Genomic DNA, 26,741 nt, shown 5'->3' with positions numbered 1-26,741 from the left:
ATTAACATTTTCAATTCAATTTTTTTTTTTGCTGATACACATTCAATTTACCATTGCCGTAAATTTTAAAGTTTAGTTTTAAAATTCAATTGACATTCTTTCCCTCGAAAACCCGAATATACATAAAAACGTCATTTTATATCCTAAAAGTTTAAACGTGTGTAAAGAGAATACATATTATCTAAGCAGAGTCGGCTGGTTCTAGCTTTTTCAGCGTCCATTGCAAGTATTATGTTGGCGCCCTTCAACTTCTTTTCAAAAATATAAACAGACAACCCCCCCGACAACGACTATGGCACCTGTGCCGTCACATCTTGTACGCGTCGATCGTATATTTAAAGCCAGCCCTGACCTAAAGACAGTTAAATCAAATACCATTCGCTTATAAATTTTCAAATATATGTATATATATTTTTTTCTGTTTTCTTTATCTGATTATAATATTATATGCGTTAACAGTTATAATAATATCACTGATGAAAATGTTTACAAACTTACAGTGACCGTCAATCTCATCATCATGGTATTCGCAGCTTATTCCTTACATAATTGTATTCTTACATGTTTCAAAAGGAAAGCACAATTAAGCACTCTGTACCTACCTTGACCAAAATGGACCTATCACATTACACTATCATGATCATGAAGACGTTATATTATTATTATGATTGAACAATGCGCTTATAATATAATAATCGCATCATTGTAGAATGTCGGGATGAGCCATAATTATCATTGTAGTTGTCTATCGTATTATCTACTTATCCTATACATGAATTTCATTCGTCATGGTCATGTTTTGTATTTTAGTGTAATTGAAAATATCAAGTATATACGTACTTAATTAGTTATTAAACCAACCTATAAGCCTAACTAGTAAAAAATTGTATTCGATACTGAGCGAGTAGTCTGTTATAAGAAACTATTGAGGCATTAAAATCCTATTGTAGTATTACATCATGTACTTATAAACTGCAATTATTGTGTTAGCAAATAAGAAAATATTAAATTCAATAGATTTTTAGACATATAATATTATGAAATACCTAGCTATCACCTATGACATTTAAACAAATCTATATGGTCGAATTTTGCATACCAAATATAGATAATATAGGTTAAATGAATAGCCTTAAATTAGATTATACATATACCTAATAGGCTAATAATATAACTATCATTAGAAAATAATATTACAATGATGTTTTGGTTTTTTGCAAAATATTAAAAACATATTATAATTAATGTATAACTGTTGGAAAAAAATAATCGTTTGTATTTTAGATTCTATCACTAACACTTTAGTTTATTCACACTGTGAAAACAAAATAACTAATTTATGGAGTTTATATTCAGTTCATATAAATTTATACAAAAAAAGTTTGATACTGATTTACGATAAACTAAATAATATTTGTAAATATTAAAATAACTTTTTTGTGCAAACATTTTTATTTTGATAAAATTGATAAACAAACAGTAATGTCAATTTTTAAAGCAATTTCTCGTGACATCTCAGACTAATGATGTCTAGAAATTTAAAATTTATAAAACAAAATATTTTTCCAGTATGAAGTTTAGGTATGACGTATATATGTAATATGTTATATTTCTCTTGTATACAACTTAAAATTCTTTGAAAATAATAAAACATATATCTTGGGTCAATTTATCAGGAAACACTTTGGCAAAGAAAACTTTTAATAGTTTAATATTTAGCACATTTCTGAGTATCACGGCTATATAATATAGTAATGCATATTGTTATAATTATTTAATACCTATCAAAATATCTGAAGCATAATATTATACATATATAGTGGTATCTATGTTATAAATTTTCCCCATCTTTGGTTTTCGACAAACAATATATATGTGCACTCCTAGGCACGTTTAATGTCAGAACACCTTTTTCACATCAACGACATTTAGAGTGTTTTAATATTATTTATTTATTTTAAAATAAATATTTTAACAATACGACTACGAATAAGTAATTACAATAATTGTGTGTTAATGTACTATACACCTAATGATATGTATAGGTATCACAATTTACACATATTTTAGGTAATATTATGTTTTCCTTATTGCTGCACGCCCTTCACGCAGAATATGCTTGCAATACTATTTGTAGGTACTTTACGTCTTTAAATATCATCATACAGGTACATGGCAGCTATTAATGTACATAATTTATAGTACATTACAAGCATCTTCGATGACTTCACAATGTGTATTATCACGACCCGTACGAGCATAATATGTATTTTTCAGTAGTCTATTATTGTTATTTTTACAATGTAAATTGTTAGCGAGTGCACACACATCACTCACTGCAATTAGTAATTACACATTTTTATTTATCATTGCGGTTAGACCCCCGTCTGCAGTTATATGTACATTTTTGTATTGGCGTTGAATACTAGTGTGTTAAGGTCGTCTCAAAAGTGAAACAGATAGATGATGATAATATTATTATTATTATTATTTTTGGTGTACTCGGTGGTAGGGCGAAGAGTTCCTCGTTTGCATTTCCTTTGGTCGACCGCCGCCGCGGCTGTCGTCGTCGATCGGTCGGCAGTTCGCACGGAGTACACTTCGCGGTGAATGTGAATAAGGTTCCGTTTTTATTTCATACGCCGGTCTAAGGTGTTACAATATTTATTTACTTTTTAATATTATCACTGTCGTCCGTTTCGTACGCTCATTTCAATCGTCGGCCGACTGTGGTTCATCAAACGAAATATGTCTAGAAGAACCGATTTGGATCTGAGCGATGACCAGAGATTCGCCCTGATGAAGGTATTGTTGTTGTATTGTTTTTATCTAATAAGATAACACCTCCGAAGTCGGTTATGTATAGTGCAGCGTGTCATACTTACCTACAGCTATTAATAGGACACAAAATATTACAGCAGGACGAGCACAATTTTAAAATAAGGAATGATATAATTAATATACATAAACATAATGTATTATGCGCACACCTTAAATCCTACAATATGAGATAATAAAATATGTAAATTAAGTTGTAGACTATACGCGCAGGGTGTCCCACTACGATTTACCCATTACGATATCTTACGAAATAATGGAGATTTCAAAATTTTGGTCTTATAATAAGATTTACAGATATTTGAAGATATTAAGAACTACAGATATTTAATTTTTTTAATGTTTTGGTAAAAAATTAATAAAAAAAAATTGTATTTAATTATTTCCAAAAAAAATTATAACCATTTTGTAGAGTTTATTCTTCTGAAAGTTATAATATTGATGTTTCAGAATTTCATTTTCGTTAATTTCATGATTTCTAATATTTTTTCTAGTTTTAAAAATATGATTATAGCTGGGCACATCACTAAGTGTTCGGCCGACCGTATACGAGCACGCGCGTTGCGGGTCACATGTTTGATAACACTCGGTGTTAAATAATTTACAATTTTTTACGAAACTAAAAAAAAAATCAGGAAATTAATAAAACTAAATTTTGAAACTTCAATATTTTTAGAAAAATAAACTCTACAAAATGTTATTAGTCATTTTTTTTTTTGGAAATTATTAAATAAAAAAATATATTTTTTAACTTTTTACCAAAACATTAAAATGAATTAAAATATGAAATAATTGTAGTTTTTATCCCCGCGAGTCTTATTACAAAACCAGAATTTCGATGTCTCCATTATTTCAGGAAATATCGCAATGAGTAATAAATCCTCGCGGGACTCTGTATAAGATAATAAATGAATGTTAAAATTGAATATAAATAGTAAAAATTTTTTTTAAATTTTTTAACCCAGTCATAATATAAACCAAAATCAGAGATGTTATTTCAGGACATTTACATGTGGTTTAATTGGCTGTATAATCTTATGAAAATATTTTTGCCTAAATTATCGGTAAAAAATATTGGATGACATGTGTTATGTATTTGTAAGTAGGTGCTTTAAAATTAATGTATTCTACGAGTTTTTGGAAGTCAGTTTTATATTATATATTATTTCCGGCTTGACTCTTATGTTGGAAATTGATATTTTATGACGAGGGTGACTTCCTGAATTGGTTTAAATGTCATACGCATTGTACGATAAATCATACGAAGACAACGTCTTAAGATTTGTTCAAGTCTATTCTTAAAGTCAACTTAGGTTGGATTTCAAGTACGTAACTAAGTCAAATGCAAGTCTAGGGATGTGTGTATCTAAGCCGATTAAAGAATTTATTATGATTTATAATATAATTTGGAAATATTCGGGATTTGAAAGTATTGTATTATCTTAATTATTTGACATTTTCAAAATTTTTCATTTGAAATATTGCAAAAACAATGTGTTTAAAAAGCTGTGAAAATATTCAAATTTTCCAATTGTTGTATAATATGAAAGGATATTAGACTCGGAATAATGTCATCAAACTATGTATATATATATAATATATATGTCGTATCCACTTTGTGAAGTCGATCTTTTTATGAAAAGATGACCACTTTGTGTACTGAAATACAACGTTTAACAACTTATTTTACCCTTATAAATTCAACTTAAATAATTATTTATAGTAATAAAGTTTATTTATATCATTATAATATATTTATATTTATTAACCGTATTGCGAACATTTTTATTTATTACAGCAGGAAATTGAATTGTGACAACGACTGTTACATTTTATTCTACCTTTAAAACAAACACATCTTTTAGTTTGACAAGCACTTTTACACGAACAACTTAAAAATTCCTGACCTCCATATATTATTTGAACAGTTTTACGCAAGGTTAATTATTTTTGTTTGTCAACTTGTTCAGCTAAAATACAATTCATTTTCCTGTTCTAATAAATGAAAAATGTTACGGTTAGGTTAGGTTTTGTTACGGTTAATAGATTAATATGATATGAATAAACTTTATAACTATATACATAATTATTTAAATTAAATTTATAAGAGTAGAATAAGTCGTTAAATGTTGTATTTCAATAGACAAAGTGGTCGTTTACTTTGTGAAAAAAATTACACGATGTTAAATTTGAGTGACCATTTCGTGAAATATTTTTGAATTTCACAAAGTATAAAAAACGTGTTTCCATTTCACGAAATGGTAATATTTTTATGAAAAGATCGATTTCACGAAGTGGCTACGACATATATATTTTAAACATTTTATATATATATCCGCGTCAAATAATGATTTATAATAATTATTATTTTTCTCCTTTTTTCTATTATACAGTAGTACGAATTTTAACTGGTATATACGAAACCGGCAAAATACGATAACACACAATTTTTTACCGTAAGGTGTACTACAATATTATGATTTCAGTCATCTGTTGGATCTGTTATTCCTATTTATAAATAATTCATTTAAAATGACTAAATATTCTTAAAATACCTGACACGCAACAATTGTCGTTATATTATAATATCGCATAGTTAACTCATATTTTCTTCGTTCTAGTCAGTACCTAATTACAACATTATGTATCATAACCCAAAGTTATATTTCATTATTATTGTCTCAATTTAATTAGATAAAAAAAAAATTAAATAATAAATTATACAGTTGAAGAAAAAACGAAATAAAACGAATAGGTACGTATAGGTATACTATTATAGATAATATAATTTTGTATATATACATTTCATATATATATATATCGTGGATAATGGATATTATACCTAATGATAGGTTTATTTTAATTTTACAAATTCAAATCGTTGAATAACTTTATCAGAGATATATTTTTAACGATTGAATTTAACCGTTGGCTTAAATTTATTAAATTTTCTATTGTGAGATTTGAGTTACTATAAATATTGGCATCCTTGCAAGTAATTATAAATTTATGAATTTATGTAGTAATGCAGTATGTATACTGTATACACGGAAATACGGATTCGATTTATTTGATCCTTGTAAAGGTTAGGTTAAGTACAATAACTTTATCATAATACATGCATATTGGTTGATGAATTATTAACGACACATATCTATACTCGCCAATCGTACGTTGTATGAATGCAAATTTTGATTTTTCAATACCTACCGTAAATCTGGATTTATATTCGTGATGCTTATAATATCACAAAATTTTGATAAAATATAAACACAGATCGTTAAGTTTATAAGTACCTATAATCAGATTTATCGTGGTAAACAGCATATCTATCACAATAATTTACGTTTTAACAATTTTGATTACTTGTTAACAATAATATTAGACTAGGAAGTTATTTGAAGTTAAAATCTAAGATAAAATATGCACATACAAATTAAAAATATGCAAACAAATTTATTAAAATTTAATCATGTTGAAAAAAAATTGTCATGTTTCTTTTACATAGTAATAATAATATATCAATACCTAAATACCTAGAATATTAATTTTAATTAAAAATAAATATAATAAGTATAACTTAAATCTGACGGACAACTAGTTTGAAAAAGAAATAATTCTTCATTGTTTATGCAAAAAAAGTAATACAAATTCATAATAATTAATTAAAATATTACAATATTAAATAATTTATTGGTTTGGTACATTGTAGAATATTAATATACAAAGTATTTTTTTTTTTTTTATATTAAAAATAACTAAGATATTTAATATTAATGATAGGTGGGTGAAAAACTTAAAGCAGTTATAATAATAAACTCTACCGTGACGTACCTATATAATACCACAAACACAGTGCTATTAAAAAGTTTTGTTAAGGTGAAGAAATTATTATTTTTTTAACATTTATTCATACAAGTATTTATTTATATATTCTGTTTCATATTGTGAAATTAAAGTATAAGTTGTTTTAACGAACAAAATTACAAAAATCCCCCTGCATAATAATAACAAACGTTTTAAGTTCATGTCTTAGTGTTTAAAAATTATTGTATAATAGTTGTAAGATACCGAATTCCTAAAATATTAAATAAAAATAAACAAAACCTTCTAATTTTTACTGTTTATAGTAAGTAATATAAGAAAAGTTAAAAAAATCACGAATTATATAGAAACAGTGTTTCTAATGTCACTTAATTTTCTCGTCACGTTTAAAATTCTTTTTAATATAATACTTTTCAAAGTAAAACGGAATATGTACCAATTATGTTATACAGTACCCTGCAATAGGTATACTATTTTTATGATGGCGTTTTGTACTATACACAATATTCGTTATGGTAAAAGTATAAAACCATTAATGTAATTCCATCGGCGTTTATTATATTACCGTATTGCAGATAAGCGTATAATATTATTATTATTATTATCTTAATAAATTGTGATCGAATGTGTCCGTACCTATAATACAAGTTTACAAGTTTCGTAACTAGGACCGTTTTAATTAGCGTGCGCGCGCATATAATACAGTCGTTGCGGTGCGTCTGGTTTCGTTTTTCTCGACACTAATGATGACGGACGCGAACGGTGACTGCAGAACACACTCTCCAGTCTCCGCTCACTAAACTGCAGTCGATCTGCCACGAGGCGGTTTAGCGAACCGCAAACCAAAAAACGAAAAGTCCGTGACCACCGTCGCTACCGCCTCACGCGATAATATTATTATTATAACTTTTTTTTAATAACAGTAACGACTTCACAATAATTCATAACAATAAATTGCAGAACGCGCACCGACAGTAACGTAACATTATATGTATAATAATAATAATTAACGGTATTAGGTGTTTAGAGTATAAAAAGTCACTCGAGTCTATGTTGCTGACCTTTGAAAAAGATGGCAGACCCGCGGAGACGAATCCAATTAGAAAAATAAAAAAAAGGTCACCGTCAAAACATCTCCGTAGACTAGACATCATAATGTCTGTATCGCTAACTCGTGTAAAACAGCAGTATTCAGTAGAAACCGAAGAGGTGTACGCAATGTACATATTATAATATCTATCAAACTCTAACATTTTCCTTCAGCATTCTAGAATTATTTTCGATTTTTTTTTTTGCTACTTTTAACGCCTGATGGACACGACTACCCACTAAAGTTTTTGATTTTTTGAGAAAAATAAACAAACAATCGCCATCGATTTGTACGAATTTGTACACAACAACCCTTCTTTGACGGCTTCGAGATAAATAACATTAACGCACCTATCCACTTCATAGCCCCCGGATGAGCAATTTCAACCTTATTTTTATGTAATCATTAATTTATATATATATATATATATATAGGTACTTTGCGGTTCCGCGTCGTGAAGTTAAGTTACCGTCTCATATAAATGTGAAAAAGATATTTCAAAATCGTATGAAATATATAGAAACTAGTAATTATTGACTAACTGTATATTTATTAACATTAATAATTGTTTTCGTAATTACCTCATTCCTTTTTTTTAAATAATTGCCATTCATTTATGATTAATTTAATATTATAATTATGCTACTTTTAACCATTTGAATTTAGTCAATCCCATATAAATTTTCTAAGAAAAAAAAAATATGTATGCCTAATAAATGAAACATGAAAAATCAAAAATACAGTATTACAACATTATTAATATATTATTAGTTCAGTCCCATTCACGAATTTAATATTTTATTCTACGATTACATAAACAAGCAATTATCTCTGTTACAAATTATAATAATAATAGCTTTAGTTATATTTTATCATTCGTGTATGAAAGTTGCCTAATCCGAAAGCCGTGTTCAAAAATAATTAGTTTAAATCTAAATTTAATTTAATTAACTACAATGTCTTGTAAATACTAGAAATTATATCAAATAGGTAGTTTATTTTTAATTCAAAGTTAATTAACCAAATGTGTGCGCTTATTATTGCTGTTCATAATATAATAATACCATATATACAGTGTAAAGTTTTACCCCCGGTATTTCGAAGTTTTTTTCTTTATAATCCAATATTATAATATTTTTGAATCGTGGAATACAATCATAATCATTTTCTTCATCATAAAAGAAATTTAAATCAGCCAGATTACTAAATCCAAATATTTAAATTATAATAATATCATGAGCAAGTTGAAACCAGAATTAATAGTACACTTTTATTTTTCCACTCCACGTATATCCGACATGCAAAACTTAATCAACTTGATCTACATAAGCCCTCATTTATATTTGTTATTGGTTTTTCGATGAAAATCATTCATCGTTATGTTTTTAATCCAAAACCGAATTTTATCGGGAAAGTATTATTTTTTTTTTCTTATCTAATATTGTATTCATTGCGACGGTTATTGCATGAAAATCTATGCGATCTTCAGAATAACAAACAATAACGATCAACTATCAGGAAATCAAAATGTTGGCCTTGTATTTTATATTAGTCATTAGTTCGAAGTCTGTTTGAAGTTAATGCCATTGCGTGGTGACGAGTCACTGTAGCAGATTATCTACGACTAAACGATAAATGAATCGTTAAAAAAAAAAAATGACGAGAATATAAAGCGATTTGCATGAGTTAAAATTTAATAATTATTATTACAAGTTTTAAGTGTACTATAGTATACTGTTGTTTTTTTAATGTAAGAAAAAATATAGATAACAATTTTGATGAAACTATTTGTAGACATAATATTATGTCTATCTCACAATATATTTAACCAATAATTATGAAATATAAAGTTTTTTCGTGTTCATTTTAATTCAATCCTTTAATGCGAACATTGTTTGTTACAATAACTAAAAACCATAAATATATAATATTGTCATTATAGTAGGTATGATATGAGAATATTTTAGTTTTATTATTTAGTATGATTATCGTTATAATCATAAGATATTTTTTTGTTGTTACTAATATCATTATATTATTCCTACATGATATTATTTCGAACTTTCAGTTAAAAAATACTCCACTTTAAAAGTTTGAATTCTTATATCTACGTATTAGAAAAACATAATAATTTTTACCATAATAGTATATTAAAATGTATTATTAATCATTTTCGTCGAACAATGTATACAACTAATTAAATTATTTTTTGGTTTTATTTAACGATAGAAAGTGTAAGTATATTATGTTCTGGACATACTATATTTTGTTAACTATTTTGAAGAAGATTTCGATACCTGTAAGATATCTGTTATTATATCTTATGAGTCATGGACGCGCAGTGATTATTTTAACATTCTATCAACTAAGTACAGCTCACGCATTTTTATTCACAAGAACATTTCGTGGTTTAACTGTGTTCATCGTCAAAATCAAATTGAATAATATTTTCTTGAGAGTATATTCATTGAACTCTGTAGATTTCATGTTTTATTGCCGTTAACGTCATAAAACAATACAGTAAATAATCTTCTTAAACGACAGTGCGGCACAGCTATTTGTCTTCATCTAGTTAGTATTTAAATATTTTTTATTATTTTATACAATTCAATAGTTTCGTATATTTGTATAGAGTGTATTTTAAATATTATTTTCCAGGGCATTGAGTTTAAATTATTTTCGACTTGGTCTTGGACCGTTTGATATAGATAGGTTTATACTCAATTTAAAGTTGAATTTAATTATTTCTATCTATCTAATATGATTTATATTTATCTGTTTTGCCAACATCAAAATCCTTAGTATCATTTATCAAAACAATAATCATATACGTATTGTTATCGTAGCCATGTGTTGCTTGCGTTTTTCGATTTCTAATGCGAAACATTTAAATGATTATATTTTGCTGACATCGAATCGAAAACATACGCAAACATAGTTTCGCTAAGAAAAAGAACCTTCACACCTATACCATATAATAGCTGTTTTTTAGAGGTTCTGTTATGATGGTAAAAATTGTTCGTCATTGAACATTTATGTTTTGTAAAAGTGCGAACCTTACGATTTATCACTGTATAGGCATATAACATAATATTATACATTCCAAGCCCGCAAATTCGTTCAATCTTTTGTCAATCCAGCACTTGCACTACCAAACGGGTCAAGATCGACTGATATTTTTTAATTTTGTTATGGTTCACGTCAATATTACAGTAAGATTTCAATAAAAAATAAATTGAGTAATTATACATTATTATTATTATTATTGTCATTAAACACTCGGTATCACCACAGATTTATGTATATAATATGTTTGTGTACGTTTAAGGTAACCACGTAATAATATATTTCTCTGCAGACGCACATAATTTTTAGATTGGTATATGTACGGCGTGATGCTGGAGGGGCGAGGACCTAAATCGCCGAATGATTTACGACGTTGTCGATTGTGTAACAAGTCTCGTCTTTATATATAAAAAAAAAAACAATCCATGTAACTTTCACCGCCCAAGTTGGTCCACACGTTGGCAACTGCGGCAGAGGTAGCCAACGGGAACTGCTATAGGTACACGTACAACACACACACACATTAGTCACTGCTTATGTTATCTTATTGTGTACGTTTTTACGTTTTATAAACATTATTATCCGCCATCGAACATTATAATATAGCATTGACTTACGCATAACGAGTTGCATGCAGCTGACACTGGCGCACGCCGTCTCTAGAAGGATAATTATTATTAGCAGGTGAAAACATACATGTGATCTTTTTCAAGTTATTGACAAACTCTGTACATGGTAGACGACGTCATATCTTATGCAACAACGTGTATTATGATAATATATTATTACTTCCATAATCGTGTAAATAGGTATAATAATATTAATGACACACACACATTTTTAATGTCATTTTATGATAGTTTGGTTTTGATTTGTACACGACTATTATTAAACAGTGAAACTATAATTACATAGAGGACAGCCATGGGGAATTAAAAATTGTCCACTATAGGGAGTTGTCCACTATTGAGAAAACCTCTACATAATGATGGACATTTGCGAGAAATTACTAAATGCCAGCTATACTGTAGGGAATGGTTATAAAGAATTGCGGTTTTACATTTACATGTTAAACATATATTGAAATTGGTACATATTAATGTATTACTTATTATATACACATTATGTATGTATTATTTAAAAGTGGGTATAAAAATGTTTATAAAAATGTATAATGTTTATGTAAAATTAAAAATATGTGAAAATTTGTTCTGCTCTGATATGTAGGTACATTATGTGTTGTATCCATTTATGAGAAATAATTCGTAATTTTGGTACCAGTTTTTAGTGTTCACGTCCACTATTAAGAAGTTATAAATCCTCTATTATACAGGGTGATTCTTTTATCAAACAACACTCATTATTTCAAAAACTATTAACTTTTTTCAAAATTTTAGATCCATCTTGTTCTAGAACTATATATTTTTTTAAATATTTTCACCCTTATATTTATCGGGTAAACCATTATCAACTATTAATTTTCAAATGACAACCTATACTTAAAATGTCATAAACTAAAAAGGCTATTTTTTCAATGAATTTTCACGTTTAAATTTTCAATTTTCGTTAATCCGCGCGTTTACAAATATAGCCTCCCAAAGTTGTGTGGTTTTGGGTGATGTTTGTGTGTTATAGGTGTATGTTAGGTGGTATTTACACACGAACGCCATATAAGTGTTGTTTGATAAAAGAATCACCCTGTATGTCCAAACATTTTTTTCGGGGAATTTAGAAGTGTCATCCACTATTGGGAAAGGTCCACTATTGTGAGGTATCCATTAATAAAGGTTTTACTGTACAGAGATGAGTGAATAACAATAGGATTTTTGTTTTAATTGTGCTTTTTATGATTATCAATATAGTTATCTATAACCTGAATTAGGTTCAAATTTTTAAATTTGTATAATAGGAACTCAAAAAAAAAATAAAGTTCAATTATCAATTGTATATTATGTACAAACAGTGGCATTTCGCGTAAATATATATATATTGTGTTTTATAAACTACTCTTGAAATTATATCCTGTGTACGTATGTTTGATAATAATTTTGAATGTTTTATAATTTTATTTATTAGTTAATTTTATAATATTTTATTAACAACCGATACTTTAATTCTAAATCTTATTGTCATTCCCACAGTTATATTCCATAAAAGAGTTTATCCTGTTGTTTTATACATAAATAAATAAATGATTTTAAGCACCATAATTATATTATAATGTAATTCATTAAATATAATGTTACCTAAGAAAGCATTTGAGTAATAATGTTAAGAAAAAAGTTTCGTCTGTACCAATTGCATTATCACATGAAACATTTGTTTAAAAAATATGATACAATTGATAAAATAGCAAAAATTAAACACATTAAAAATCCATTCGTGCAGTCGTTCTACATACATTACCCAAAACATTTATGGCATACTACTTTATCTGCATGCTGCAGCAAATAGATTACAATATCACATACACACAGCGCATCATATTTAACCCTGTCTATCATTATAATATAATATTTTATTAATCTTTACAGAAACTAACACCAAATTGTACATCCAAACAAATTATTTATTTAATAATTCACAAAAATTTAACGAATCAATCATGTGCCACTAAATTGTGTTTAAGAAATCATTCGACCACTTTGATTCTTCAAATGTTTAGTGACTGTGTACCTAGTTAATCCGGCAGAGAAAGTCTTGATCAGAAATTTAATTCAAATGTACTAAAAATAATATTCCCAACGCCAATGTATAATATAACTATTTATATTGTTAATATTATATCAAAAGATATATTGTTGTCAATCAATTAAACCAATTTTTTTTATTTTATGAACTAATAAGAATGCATTTATTATTGATAAGATGTACACACTAATACGTACTTAAAATATATAATACTTAATAGTTAATATATTCTACAAAACATTAATAAATTGTAACGTCGAAGCCAACCAATTTTTATTTTTGTGAATGACATACAATTATTAATACAATATCATAAACGGCAACAATAGTAAAACATTTGCGCTGTTTCAGTTGCGGAGAAGCGTTGCAGACTTGAAATTGGAAGAAAAATACGACGACTGCTTTTTACTCAGATGGCTGGAAGGTAATAGATTTACTTTTCAAATGATTTATAAAATACAAGAGCACATTTTATTAGTTTGGTACTTACTTTATAATATATTATATTGTACGATTTGAATAGTGCACAATCATTGTGGTTTTTAATGTGAATGGAATTATTTTATTATCAATCTATAGGTTCGCTAGCATGAGTGAAGGCGTGTATTGATTTCTCAGTTAATAATACGTGCAATTTAAATGAAAAAAATAATTCATTTTATCAGAAAGTTGTACAAAGGCTTTTCAAGTTATTCACCATATTTTGCACTATCGATGATGGTATATCCGTTGTCTAAATTTTTAAAACCGTACAGATAATTATAAGATTAATCAAAACAACACGAAATAAGACAATATTTTTTGAAAGATTATTTTCTCTTTGTATTTTAATAGTGTTAATTTGAACAGCAACATTCTTATGAAACTTATTACCCACCCACCTACTGGCCCAGCACCCTTTAAATAAATTAAGAGGTCGTCACCTCTCGATTACACCCTCACCACGCCACTGGCGATTGATATATATCAAGCTGTACATTGAAATTATTGTATTTTTTCTGAGATATCATCACATAATTGTCCGCTTAAGGTTTCCGTTAATACGTATTTCACTGCGCAATAATACTTATAATCAGCTAGGTATAATATTATATATTATATAGGTAGTACATTTAACGAATCGCTAAGTTCGTAGACTTCGTACCTATAAATCTAAATTGATAATCTCGCTAAATAAGCATAATAATTAATATAATAGCATAAACGACATTTTTATAAACATCGATATTACAACTCCGCGCGATCACCTCTCATGTTCATTGTTTAAACTTAATATTTAGGTTCGTAAAAACACTGACTACGACAATCTTATACACTCATTTTCCAATTTAATGTTTCTGTAAATAGTGAAACCTGTATATAACGGACAGTCAGGGGATCATTAAAAGTGTCACTTAGAGATAAGTTTTTGATATACGTAGACGCTATACAGACCCATTCATAGTTTAGTTCGGTTAGGGTTTTACATAAGTGAATAATTTACATTATTTTTCGCTTATCAGTTTTTATATTATCAGTTATAATTATAACAAATTATAATTAATAATAAATTAAAAATTTATTTTACATCTATTAAAAATTACCGACGATTGATCGATTCTGTGTATTGAAATGGTGGAAAATAAGATTTTTTTTCTTGTAAAAGGAAGTCATTTCAAGGGGGGTCAGAACCCTAGAACCCTACTCCTGCGTGCGCCACTGGTGTCCGTTAAAACAGGATTCGCTGTACAATAATACTAATATATATATATTATTGGTGTAATAGTATAGGTAATTACCTACACTTATGTAATGCATTTAACAAATCACTAAGTTTTACCAATAAATTTAAGTTGATAACCTCACGAATGAAGCAAAACAATAGCTAAACAGGGCGAACGATATTTTTATTGACATCGCCATTACTTCCACGTACCTTTATCGTCTTCAAATATATTATTGTTTCGACAATCGTTCAAATGCCTTAGTTAAGTGGCCGATTATCATATAAGCAGTTCGGTCTAATCAATAAAAAAAAACAATAGACGCAGCAAAGTTAAGCATCACTATAATATCATTGCCACTGCACATAAATAATTATTGGATGATAATTATCGAACATCCGTTTATAGAGTCAAAAAATTATCTGATGAATTAAATACGTATTTAATCGTATAAATATATTGCGGAAGTTTGTAAAACAGCTTTAAATCTGAGAGTCTCCAGCTAAGTAAAAATCTTAAGACCTACGTAACACAAAAAAAAAACAAACGTCGATTATTGATGTATTCTTAAAAATAGATAACCTAAAGATTGACTAAAATGCATCTTCATTTAATAGCTATTATCAAAAATTTTCTAAGAATAATATGTGATAATGTCATGACATATATTTTATGTGTATTGTATATTATATTATATGCATATTAAACTTATTTTTAAAACGACATACGTAGATACCTCAACGACTCAACAGTCAGACATCTGACATATTTTTACTTCGTATTTTAATTTTCACTCATCAATTTAGCATCATACATAAACATAATTTAATACATTTTTAATTCAACTAAATAGATTGCGAAATTTGTATTTAATTATTATTACATTTATTTGATTTTATATTTTATAGCTCGAAACTTTGATCCAAACCTTGCAGAAGACATGTTGAGAACAGTGAGTAGTGTATTTTTGATATAATATATGATTCAGAAATACTATTAAGAAACACCCAATCAAGAGTGACTGATTGAGGACTTGTCTATTTGCTGTTAATATTAAAAAAAAATAATAATAATCGTTTTTATCAAATTGAGTACATTCTTAAAACATTAAAAAATAATCAGAATACTAAATTTTGTGTAGTTATATTCGGTGTGGGTATACTGTATACCTAATATCAAAAATATTTTATGGATGCTGTTGTCGAGAAGTTACCTTTTTATTCAAATACATATGTGATCATATTTTGAGTATAATTATGATTTATTATTCATCCAATATTAATGAAAAAAAAAAATGTTCTGATTAAGTACATTGTACATATTATGGTAAAATATGTATAGTGTATATTAGGGGTGGCCACTACGAGACTAATGAGCCGCATGTGGCTTTTGATTCAGTTTATAGTATGGCTCTTGAAACCAATCATCTTAGAGTAAAATTAATTAATATAGTATAAAAAATACTTCTCAAAAGTATAAAAGCTCATTCTTCAATGCGTACCTGGACAATAATGTCATGTGTACTGTAAAAAGATAAAATTGATCCAAAATGTATTATAAATTTTTCTTCATTTTATAAACATATATAATATATATATTAACAGTGTGACTCACTTCGAATTAGCTTCCAAAATTAAGGTTAATGGACATCCATGGACTCTATATTATTATATTATATTGTAGTCAATGAAATGGCGGGAAGAGTGGTCGATCAACAAAGACGACGGGTGGCAGCCACCCCAAGTGCTGGTCGATTACATGCCAAGTGGTATCAGCGGCTATGACAAGGAGGGATCACCAGTGATCGTTATTCCGTTCGCCGGGTTCGACTTGTGTGGCCTGCTCAAGTCGGCCCCACCGAAGGACATGGTCAGGTTCTTGGCTCAGAAACTTGACTTGTACTTAGAAGTGGCCAGGCAATCGTCGCTAAAGCACGGTCCAAAAGCCTCGCAGGTGTCCTGCATTGTCGACCTGACCGACTTCAACCTTAGGCAATTCACGTGGAAACCAGGTAATTATTCATTATTAAGTGAGCCCCTTATACCGATTTACTCTATATTATATTGCATATAGTTGATGTTATTATGTAGGTACCTATATACATAATATATTTACTCATACTAACGTTTAAAATAATAAAAGGGACTAGGTAAATTGAGTCCGAGATAAGTTTAGTACATTTTGAAAGCGGTAAATTGAGTCCCGGGGAAAAATAGGTAGTAGGTAAGTTGAGTCCCGAAAAAATAAGGCAGTAGGCAATTTGAGTCCCAGGGAAAAACGATTTATATGCATTTAAAATTTAGAAATGTGCTCTAAACAATTTTTATTTGTGATTTGTAGACATTCATTGACAGCATGTATATGATTTTGAAAATAGCAACATGCAGTCAATGAATGTCTACAAATCACAAATAAAAATTGTTTAGAGCACATTTCTAAATTTTAAATGCATATAAATCGTTTTTCCCTGGGACTCAAATTGCCTACTGCCTTATTTTTTCGGGACTCAACTTACCTACTACCTATTTTTCCCCGGGACTCAATTTACCGAGTTAGGGTCATTTGGGACTCAATTTACCAACCCCGGTTTAAAATTGGAGATTGAATTTTAAACCGAAATACCCGTAGTTTCAGTATTGAATATTTTTATTCGTTATAAAATATATAATGTATTTTAATAAATAATTTAAAACTATAGATGGTTGTTGTCTCCACTAGATAAATTAAAAAACCTAAAAAGTCACGATTTAAAAAAAGTGTAAAATATTAGAGTTTTCTGAACTTTCATTCTAATAATAATAACCATGGTTAGTATAGTTTAGTACTTAAATATATTATGCGAATACAATAAACGAAGTCAACTCCTAGTAACTCGTTGGAGTTTATAACTATTATCAACATTATAATAAACATCAGGCGCAACTATGGTAAGTTATCACCTCGACCACGATTATAAATTTGTACCCAACTATTGTTTAAAAAAAATTAAGAAATGAAGAATTTATTTTAAATCAATTTCATTTATGTTAGGAAAATTGTGTAAACGACGTGCTTCCTATACATCTCCAAAAATAATTAAAGGGGAACTCAAAAACAGTGCAGTGCTAATTGTTATACAATTTAATGATCGTTGCAATTTGCTACAGTTAACGCGGCTTACATTTTTTTTTATTCATATTTTAGGCGAGTTGATATTTCGATAAAACGTTTAAATAAAATCAAGAAATTTTTACTTTACTGTGTGGCTGGTTGTCTACCAAAATCTACTTCAGTACATAAGTACATTTTATAATGGTTAAACCAACTTATGATTTTGATTTTTCTTCACATCGTTTCCGTTGGTTTTTCGAAGGTGAAGTTTTCAGTGTTCGGTGTTTTATACACTGTAATTAGTGTAATTATTGTATAGTTGCATACTTCAATAGTTAGTATTTCGGTTTATTTTCTGTGGCTGGTGGCTGCGCTTTTAACCACTAGTCCTGGTTTGAAATATATTACGCTTTCGTATTTTTGATATGATAACTTGATGACTAGATTTATTCACAGTGTTTTTGAACGAGGGCTAACCTCATCCCGGCGCGTTTCTTAGTCCATAACACGTCACATTTCTCTTTTTCACAAAGGTTTGCCAGAAGTTCGATTTTGATTAGTGAGAAATCTTCTATATATTGTGTGATCACTTTAAACGCTAGTGAGGGATTTTTATGAAGAAGATTTAAATTTAATTGAATATAATATACTACATCCATTATCTATATTAAAATATTTGAGTTGTAATAAATGAAATCGAAAACGAAAATATAATGCCAACTAAACCATGAGATGCATTAATATGTAGCACTGGAGATATATTTTCTAATAATAAAACATTATTAAAAATATATTCAATTTTATTGGTGACAACTTGCTTCAGATGAAAGAAGCTTCTCTAGCCTAAAAATAATCGAAACATATTTAAGAAATTTGATTAGTGAAAAAACTATAAATGGCTTGTCATAATAACTTAAAATATTAAAATAAGGTACATTAATGTACACTGATTTATTGGCTTATAAAAAAGAAAGGAGGTAGGTTAGATTTAAAAATGTAACTTTATTATTATCCTATCATGCCTTAAACATTTTAATACTAATTTCTAATGCTAAGATAGTAATTTAATTTTAACTGACTAACTAATTTTTATTATTATTATATATTCAAAAATAAATTTGTATAGGTCAAACGTGTGTTTTATTATTCTATAAAAATTAATGATCTCCCCAAAAATATATTTTTGGCTACGGTACTGTGTTAAAGATATTTATCATCTCGTTTATCATTTAGAGTTTTTATAAGGCTATAAATGATTATATTATTCATTATTAAATGTATGTAATATGTATTAAACTAAGTATACTTCATTTTAGACACCATAATACAACTTTAATTACTAGGTAATTGTACAAGTCACTTGATTTAAACAAACAACAACAACAATAACACAACAATTAATTAAAAGTCAGCATTTACTTTTCTCTCGAGTGTGATTAAAATGTATGATTGTGATGTTTTCGTGATTTTACTCTACTCTTGAGTCTTGATGAATAAGAAATATTTTATATTAATGTTGAACGTGTAAAACCAAACTAATGTTTTTAAAAATGATGTTGTCCAACTAAACAACCTCATTAAAACTATTATGTCCACGTATTGCAATAATTATGTCACGGTAAACTTTTTAGGTAGCTACCAATTTAAAATTTAAGTGTCAAACAGGAGCTGCAGTTAATGATCGATAGCTCTCGATTAGGTGTTCGTTTCGCAGCGATCGTCTAGAACAATATAAGATATTATCGGAAGATCTTTTATGTCTTGTGGTGTAGATAAAAAATATAAAAATATACATTCGTCATCTTGACAATACAACATTATTTTGAAATGTTTCTTTTTTATGTGTTAAGTCACTCAAAATATCCTCCCTGACGTTGATCTGTCCATATAATTTATTGGTATAAAATAATAAATTACGTTGTCACGTCGAGATACATAACTAATGGCATATAAAAAAACGCTAATTATATTTATAAGGGATCACTTAAACATTTAAATAACGAAAATTTGACATTGGCAATAATTTTTTTGTTATAATGTATAGCGGCCGAGATGATAATCAACTTGTTACAAATGTACGAGGCCAATTACCCAGAAATATTGAAGGCATGTTACGCGATTAATGGTGTGTACAACTTTTTTATGTTTATAATTTTTCTCACCACGGATCGCTTCCTGAACGAAACTACGCACAATGCCACAAAGAAAATATGTATAATGTTTTTTACGGGTTTCAGCTCCCAAAGTGTTCTCTTTTGCGTTCAACATACTTAAAAACATACTTACCGGCAACACAATGAGCAAGTTCATAATATATAAAGCAGACCCGAGCAAGTGGATGCCAGCGTTGGCAAACTCCATCGACAGTGACCAGTACCCAGCGTATTTCGGTGGCAGTCTGAAGGATCCCGACGGCAACCCCAGATACACCACCAAGGCAAGTCGAAAAACATCTTAAAATATTTCTATTTTTTTTTTCTAATTATTTATAAACTATTTGGATAAAAATATTTTGAGTTAGAGATTCTCTAAATTCTATATACCAACTATTACCTATACTAATTGAAACACGTTTGCGTAAACGCATTATAATATTATATGCACAGCTGTACTTACGCCATTGATCTTTATTCGCACCCTCGAACCGCGAGAAGTTTCAAGGCTCACGTGTAGAAAATTATTGTCCGATTTTTCGTTTCCGATTAGGCACCTTCACTCAGTAGTCAGTCGGTGTCGATACCACACCGCGGAAACGTGCAATAAATATTTATTTATCGCTTTTTATGGCCATCACCTTAAAAAAAACACACACACAATATAACGTATATAATAGCTTAATACGTGTTTTTTAAACGTTCGCGAGCCGTCTATTTGACATGTGCGTCGTATAAACGAACCATATTTTATATTATTTACGTATAGTATGTAAAATGCGTGTTGTGTAGTACCTAAGCCTCCGCGGTCGTTTATTTGTTCTTTTTACTTCTATCTCCATTGCCATAGGATATTCACATAAAGTAATTAACGTTAAAAATACGAAGAGCGCAGTATTTCACAAGAACGATCGACTCAGCCGGTGCCCCATCGTTGTAAGCATAATAATAATACATTAACTTACACGTAATATTATTGTTGGTTATTATTCTATTATACTAATTACTTACATACTATTTGAGCTCATTAACGATCACCTTATGATATTACAATATCATGAGGAGGCGCGGATCCATAGCAAAGATCTGGGGGGGGGGCAACAATTTTTTTACAACACAAATACAATTATAATATAATATACGTTATTCTTATTTTAAAAATATTGTCATAATATACTATGACTTTATAGTATAAATAATCAATGTACCTAATTAATAAATTATTGATTATTTAATATATAAAGAGACAATGTGGAAAGAAGTTTAGATTTTGTTTATTTGTTGTTTAATATTTAATATGAGGAGTAAAATGTCGGGGGGGTCTAGGCCTCTATACTCCCCCTGGATCCGTCCCTGATCATGAGTACCGATAATATAATATAGGTATAGTATATTGAATGTACCATATAAATACCGTACACTACACAATACATCTGCATTATATTATAATAAACATCTATACAGAATAACTCACCAAACATGCTCACCCCCAACTTTTCCTTCAATGATTAAATCATTGAAATTATGATATTTGGAATTTTTAAATAAACTCGACCTTTTTATTAAATTCTTGATTTTATTTTTTGTGTTAATTAAATAGAGCCCCCTGTGGCGATACAAACTGTTGTTGTTTCTTTTTTCAATTGAGAACCCTCTATTTTACAGTAAATTATTTTGTGAATATGTTTTTCTTTAATTTCGATATATCAATATTCAAAATTCGGACGAGTAGTTTCTCATCAGTTATTAAATATTCATTCTAAGGATAATAGCCATTAAAAGTGGTTTTCAGAAATCATTTTTAAATCACCATAGCCTTCCCATTATCATGAACATATTACCCTTAATTCACAAAGTTAAATAACGAAGAGACTACTTGTTTGGATTTTGATTCTGAGACGTTAACATTTTCTGAAAAATTATCTAGCAAATAAAATAAATTCAAAAAGGGAAGGATTCTCATTTTAAAAACATAAGTTTAAGTCGTCACAGGACACTCTCTAAGTACTACAGGAACAAATCAATTCAAGAATTAAATTTTCAGTGTATTTAAAAATTCTAAAAAGCAAAACATGAACAATTTCATTATTAAAGGAAAAATGGGGTGAGCATGTATAAACACATTAATAAGCATTGTATTATTGATTGGTCATTTTATTTTATGTAATTAATTATTAATCACAATGTGTTGTTATATTATTAGATAAATCAAGGAGGAAAAGTGCCAAAGGAATTATACTTAAAAAATGACAAAAAGCTCACAAATTCTGATGATATGACCTTAGTAAATATAAAGAAAGGCGATAAACTATACCTGAAATATACAGTTACTGTACCACAAAGTTTTCTGAGGTAAATACTAAATTTTATAATCGAATATTATTATAATTTTTAAATTCTTAAATTATCAAATTTATCAAGCAAAAAATTGAAAAAATCAACTCATTCATAATTAATTAATATCAAGTTATAAATTATAATAATACATTTACAACTTATAAATTAAAAGATACATGATTTATAAAGAATAATAGATTTTAGCCAAATCAAAATTAAAAAATTTACAGAAACAGAAGTTTGAATATAATTGGTCTTATTTTTTTATAAATGTATAACGTTTGACTATTGTCCATAAGGTGGCAGTTCAAAACCGAGGGACATGATATAAAATTTGGAATATTAGCAACGGATTCAGAAAATATACAAACAATAATTATGCCGATAAAGAAAGTCGCTTGTCACGAGTTTGAAGAGATCGGAGTAATCAAATGCAAACATACCGGAGAATGTAATTTGTTTTTTCATTACTTACCTATCTGTCTATATTATCATAATTTTGGTGCAAAATTACTTTTACACAAGTCAAAGACTTATGATATAATGAAATACTTAGTATAATGCAGCATGACTAATGATTATTTTTCGACATTCGTTGTTTCAAAATACTTTTTTTTTAACTTAAGATATAAATATAAGTGTGGTTCTATTACTTCTTATATATTTTCTGTAAAACAACTATCAAGTTTAATTTATTAAACGGGGACCAATATTCTTAGATTGTAGGTAATGATCTGAAGAAAAATACTTTTATATGACAGATCACAGATATAATTATGCAACCGTAATCATTTGCACATCGTCTAAATGCACCTGTCCTAAATTATAGTGCGTCGTTTGCGCATCAATATTGTAAACAATAGAATAGTATAAAAAAGTGTGTTACATTATGTATAATATTATACAGATAATCATTGATTTAAGATTTTTTTAAATTAAAAATAGTTAATATACACATAAAACATATAAAGCTCAAATTTTAACAAAATTCATAAAAACTCGAAAATGTAATTCTACAAAATCACATTTTTAGATGGTCTATCCGTCTATCGTTAAATTACATTAGGTATACCTATGAAATATTTGAAAATTTAATATTGCGTGAGTAAATTTAAAGATGAGCAAATTTTAAGACCAATAAAGTTAGAAAACAACTTATTGCGCTCTATAGATATAGGTACACCTTTTTTCATTTCTATTGTTGAATAATATTGATGCGCAAATTATGTAGAAATTTTTAAGCGGTCAATGCTCAAAGCGATGTATAACCCAAAAATCGAACGATGCGCAACCGTCTTACAAAAAAGCAAAAAGGTCAAAATTATCAATATAGTGATGCGCAAACGACAACCGGCGAGGTATGCGTAAAACTGCGCAAATATCGAATGTTTAGATAATACAGTTGTTATTGTTTTATATTTTATAAATAACTGTTTAAAGTTTAAACTTTAAATATTTGACACCGTTGGTACAGAAAAATTGTCAGTAGTACAAGTCAGTACAGAATTATTCACGTTTGATATAATAAAATCGAATAAAAATAATCCTAGCTGTGTCCAGTGCCGTAGAAACCGCGTTGCAATTTCTAATACTTAAACAAAATAATATAAGAATTAAGAATCTATACTAATAACAATTTTTTTAATAAGATCTGCATAATATAATGATAATGCCGTTAAGACTTTGTTATTTTAGTATAATATAGCACCGCCAGGATTCAAATTAGTACTCCCAGTTCCCATATAATAGCATGTAATAATATAATTATTTTTAAATGTTTTGAATACATAATATATTAATTACAGTATAGGTAGTTGCTTAATAACTTAAATAAATAAAGTGTAGCGATTACATTAACATTTATACAATTTCCACTTTATTATTAGTTATTAATTTGTCTATACAAAGTATTGAAGAAAAATTGATTAAAATTTTAATTAATTATATTAATTGTATTATAATTAAAAAGTCAGAATATAAATAAGTACAAGTTTAAAATTATTGCAATGCAGTTTATTAAATTATTAGTGGGGGGGGGGGGGCTAAGCCTCCCACAAATCTGTGTACCATCAATTATATTAGCACCCCCTACATTCACACCCAATGTGCGCTTTTAAAGGGGCCACAGATTAAATTTGCAATGGGGCCCATCTATTTCTAGCTACGGCACTGGCTGTGTCTATACTCTATATGACGGGTCTCGAAATCGCTAACATATTTTCTTATGATTTGTGTTCCAACAGATACGGTAGTATTCGACAACAGTTACAGTTTCCTGCGTGGCAAAAAACTTGCATACAACGTCCGAATCACGTTGCCTGTAAAAGAAAAAACCATCAGAACGATCGACCAAATGGTGAATATAGAAGAATAAGTTATATGTACACATACCGTCGGTATAAAAGTATAATATATATTATAGCGCTTAATATAACTTTACTATAGGAAACAATAACAGTAATTGTGATTATATTATATTATAATATACCTACATCATAATATGAACCGTCAGACATTTTAATCAAATTTTATATAATACATTTAACTATACGATTTAAAATTGTTTAGGTATACCTAATGCCTTATACATATTATACCGGATAAATGATTATAAAATATGTAAAAATTGATATTTATTCGTCGTTTTATTGTACGACATAAACAACTTGCGGCAGTTCAACAGTAACATAAGACGGCCAATAGCCGATAAATGATAATTATTAACGATTATTGTTAAAATGTCATTAATTATCTACAATTATTAGTGTCCACACTCGCTACACATTAGACACAACATCTGGAAATCAAAACGGTTATGAATTTTTTAGATATATTTAGGTTTTTTTTTTATTCTAATAGACAATTGCATTTTGGATATAGGCGCAATAAGACGCGTAAAATAACCGATTTTAATTTGTAAATACTTTAATATTTTATCGTACATTAATTTACATGTTTTTATTATAAATGTACTATAGTAATAATATTTTAAAAAATATCAACGATTATGTTTTCTACATTTCCGATATGTTATTATAGTTTTCTCCAGCCGGAAATAATTTAAAAAAATACATTTGTGTTCCCTTGTCAAAATACGTTACCTATACCTATACTACATAGATATGTATAATATTTACAATAATTAGAAATATGAAATATTGAAATGTATAGTGGAAAAACTTAAAAAACATACCAAAATTATATAATTATATAGGTACTTATAAATAAGACGTGGTGCGGCGTAATAGTTGTTAATACGAATTATCTATATACGAGCATTGTTATAACTTTAGTAGTTTAGTACCCATGTTAGTAAGAAATACTTTTAATTTTTGTTATGGAATTTAAGTATAATGTTGTTGAAATTATTTTTCCAAAATTGATATCTTGTTGTTTTTTTTTTTTTTGAGAGAGAGAGAGAGAAAAAAATGTGTTATGTTATTAAATTATCATGTAATAGATATTCATTTTTCAAATTGTTTTTTGTCTATATTATATAATAAAACAAACCATAACATATTATTATTCTTAATTTGTAACTAAAATTTTTTGTATGAATATTTTATGATACATTATTATTGTATATTAACCTACATTTATTATAATCAATTAAAATAAAGCATTTTATTTTTTTAAAGATCTGCATCTTTTTATGCTCAATCACAAATAAATAAATGCCTAAATGTGTAGGTATTGTGTAATGTGTATGTTATCAGCTATACCAAACTATTGACTACGTTTTATTGTACGCTGCATGTTTGTATGTGAAACACTGAAACATCAATAGCTCTCAACCTCTTTTTCTCTTTTTTCGAAAAACGACAACCTAACTTCGATCCACCAAAATAGACACTCTTAACACAAACATAAACTGCAAAAAACGTTTGATAAAAAAAAAAAAAAAATTATGCACATGACGTTTGCAATGGACGATGTATTATAGAAAAT

At 28.1% G+C, this 26,741-nt stretch overlaps 1 protein-coding gene across 1 annotated transcript; it reads left to right on the top strand.

Moving 5' to 3' along the window:
* The first annotated feature begins 2,549 nt into the window (after positions 1–2,549).
* Positions 2,550–26,430, top strand: LOC107164909 (SEC14-like protein 2). Its single transcript, XM_089226686.1, has 9 exons — positions 2,550–2,805; positions 13,862–13,934; positions 16,122–16,165; positions 16,897–17,224; positions 20,348–20,428; positions 20,541–20,740; positions 22,660–22,808; positions 23,093–23,244; positions 25,037–26,430. The coding sequence occupies exons 1-9, from the start codon at positions 2,749–2,751 to the stop codon at positions 25,165–25,167; spliced, it is 1,215 nt and encodes a 404-aa protein (XP_089082812.1). The 5' UTR covers positions 2,550–2,748; the 3' UTR covers positions 25,168–26,430.
* The last annotated feature ends 311 nt before the right edge of the window (positions 26,431–26,741 follow it).

Source organism: Diuraphis noxia, unplaced genomic scaffold (assembly GCF_037042655.1).
Source record: "Diuraphis noxia isolate RWA-SAM2 unplaced genomic scaffold, SU_Dnox_SAM2 contig0004, whole genome shotgun sequence".
Taxonomy (NCBI): domain Eukaryota; kingdom Metazoa; phylum Arthropoda; class Insecta; order Hemiptera; family Aphididae; genus Diuraphis; species Diuraphis noxia.
The sequence above is the reverse complement of the archived record's forward strand: the minus strand, read 5'-3'. Positions and strand labels throughout refer to the sequence as shown.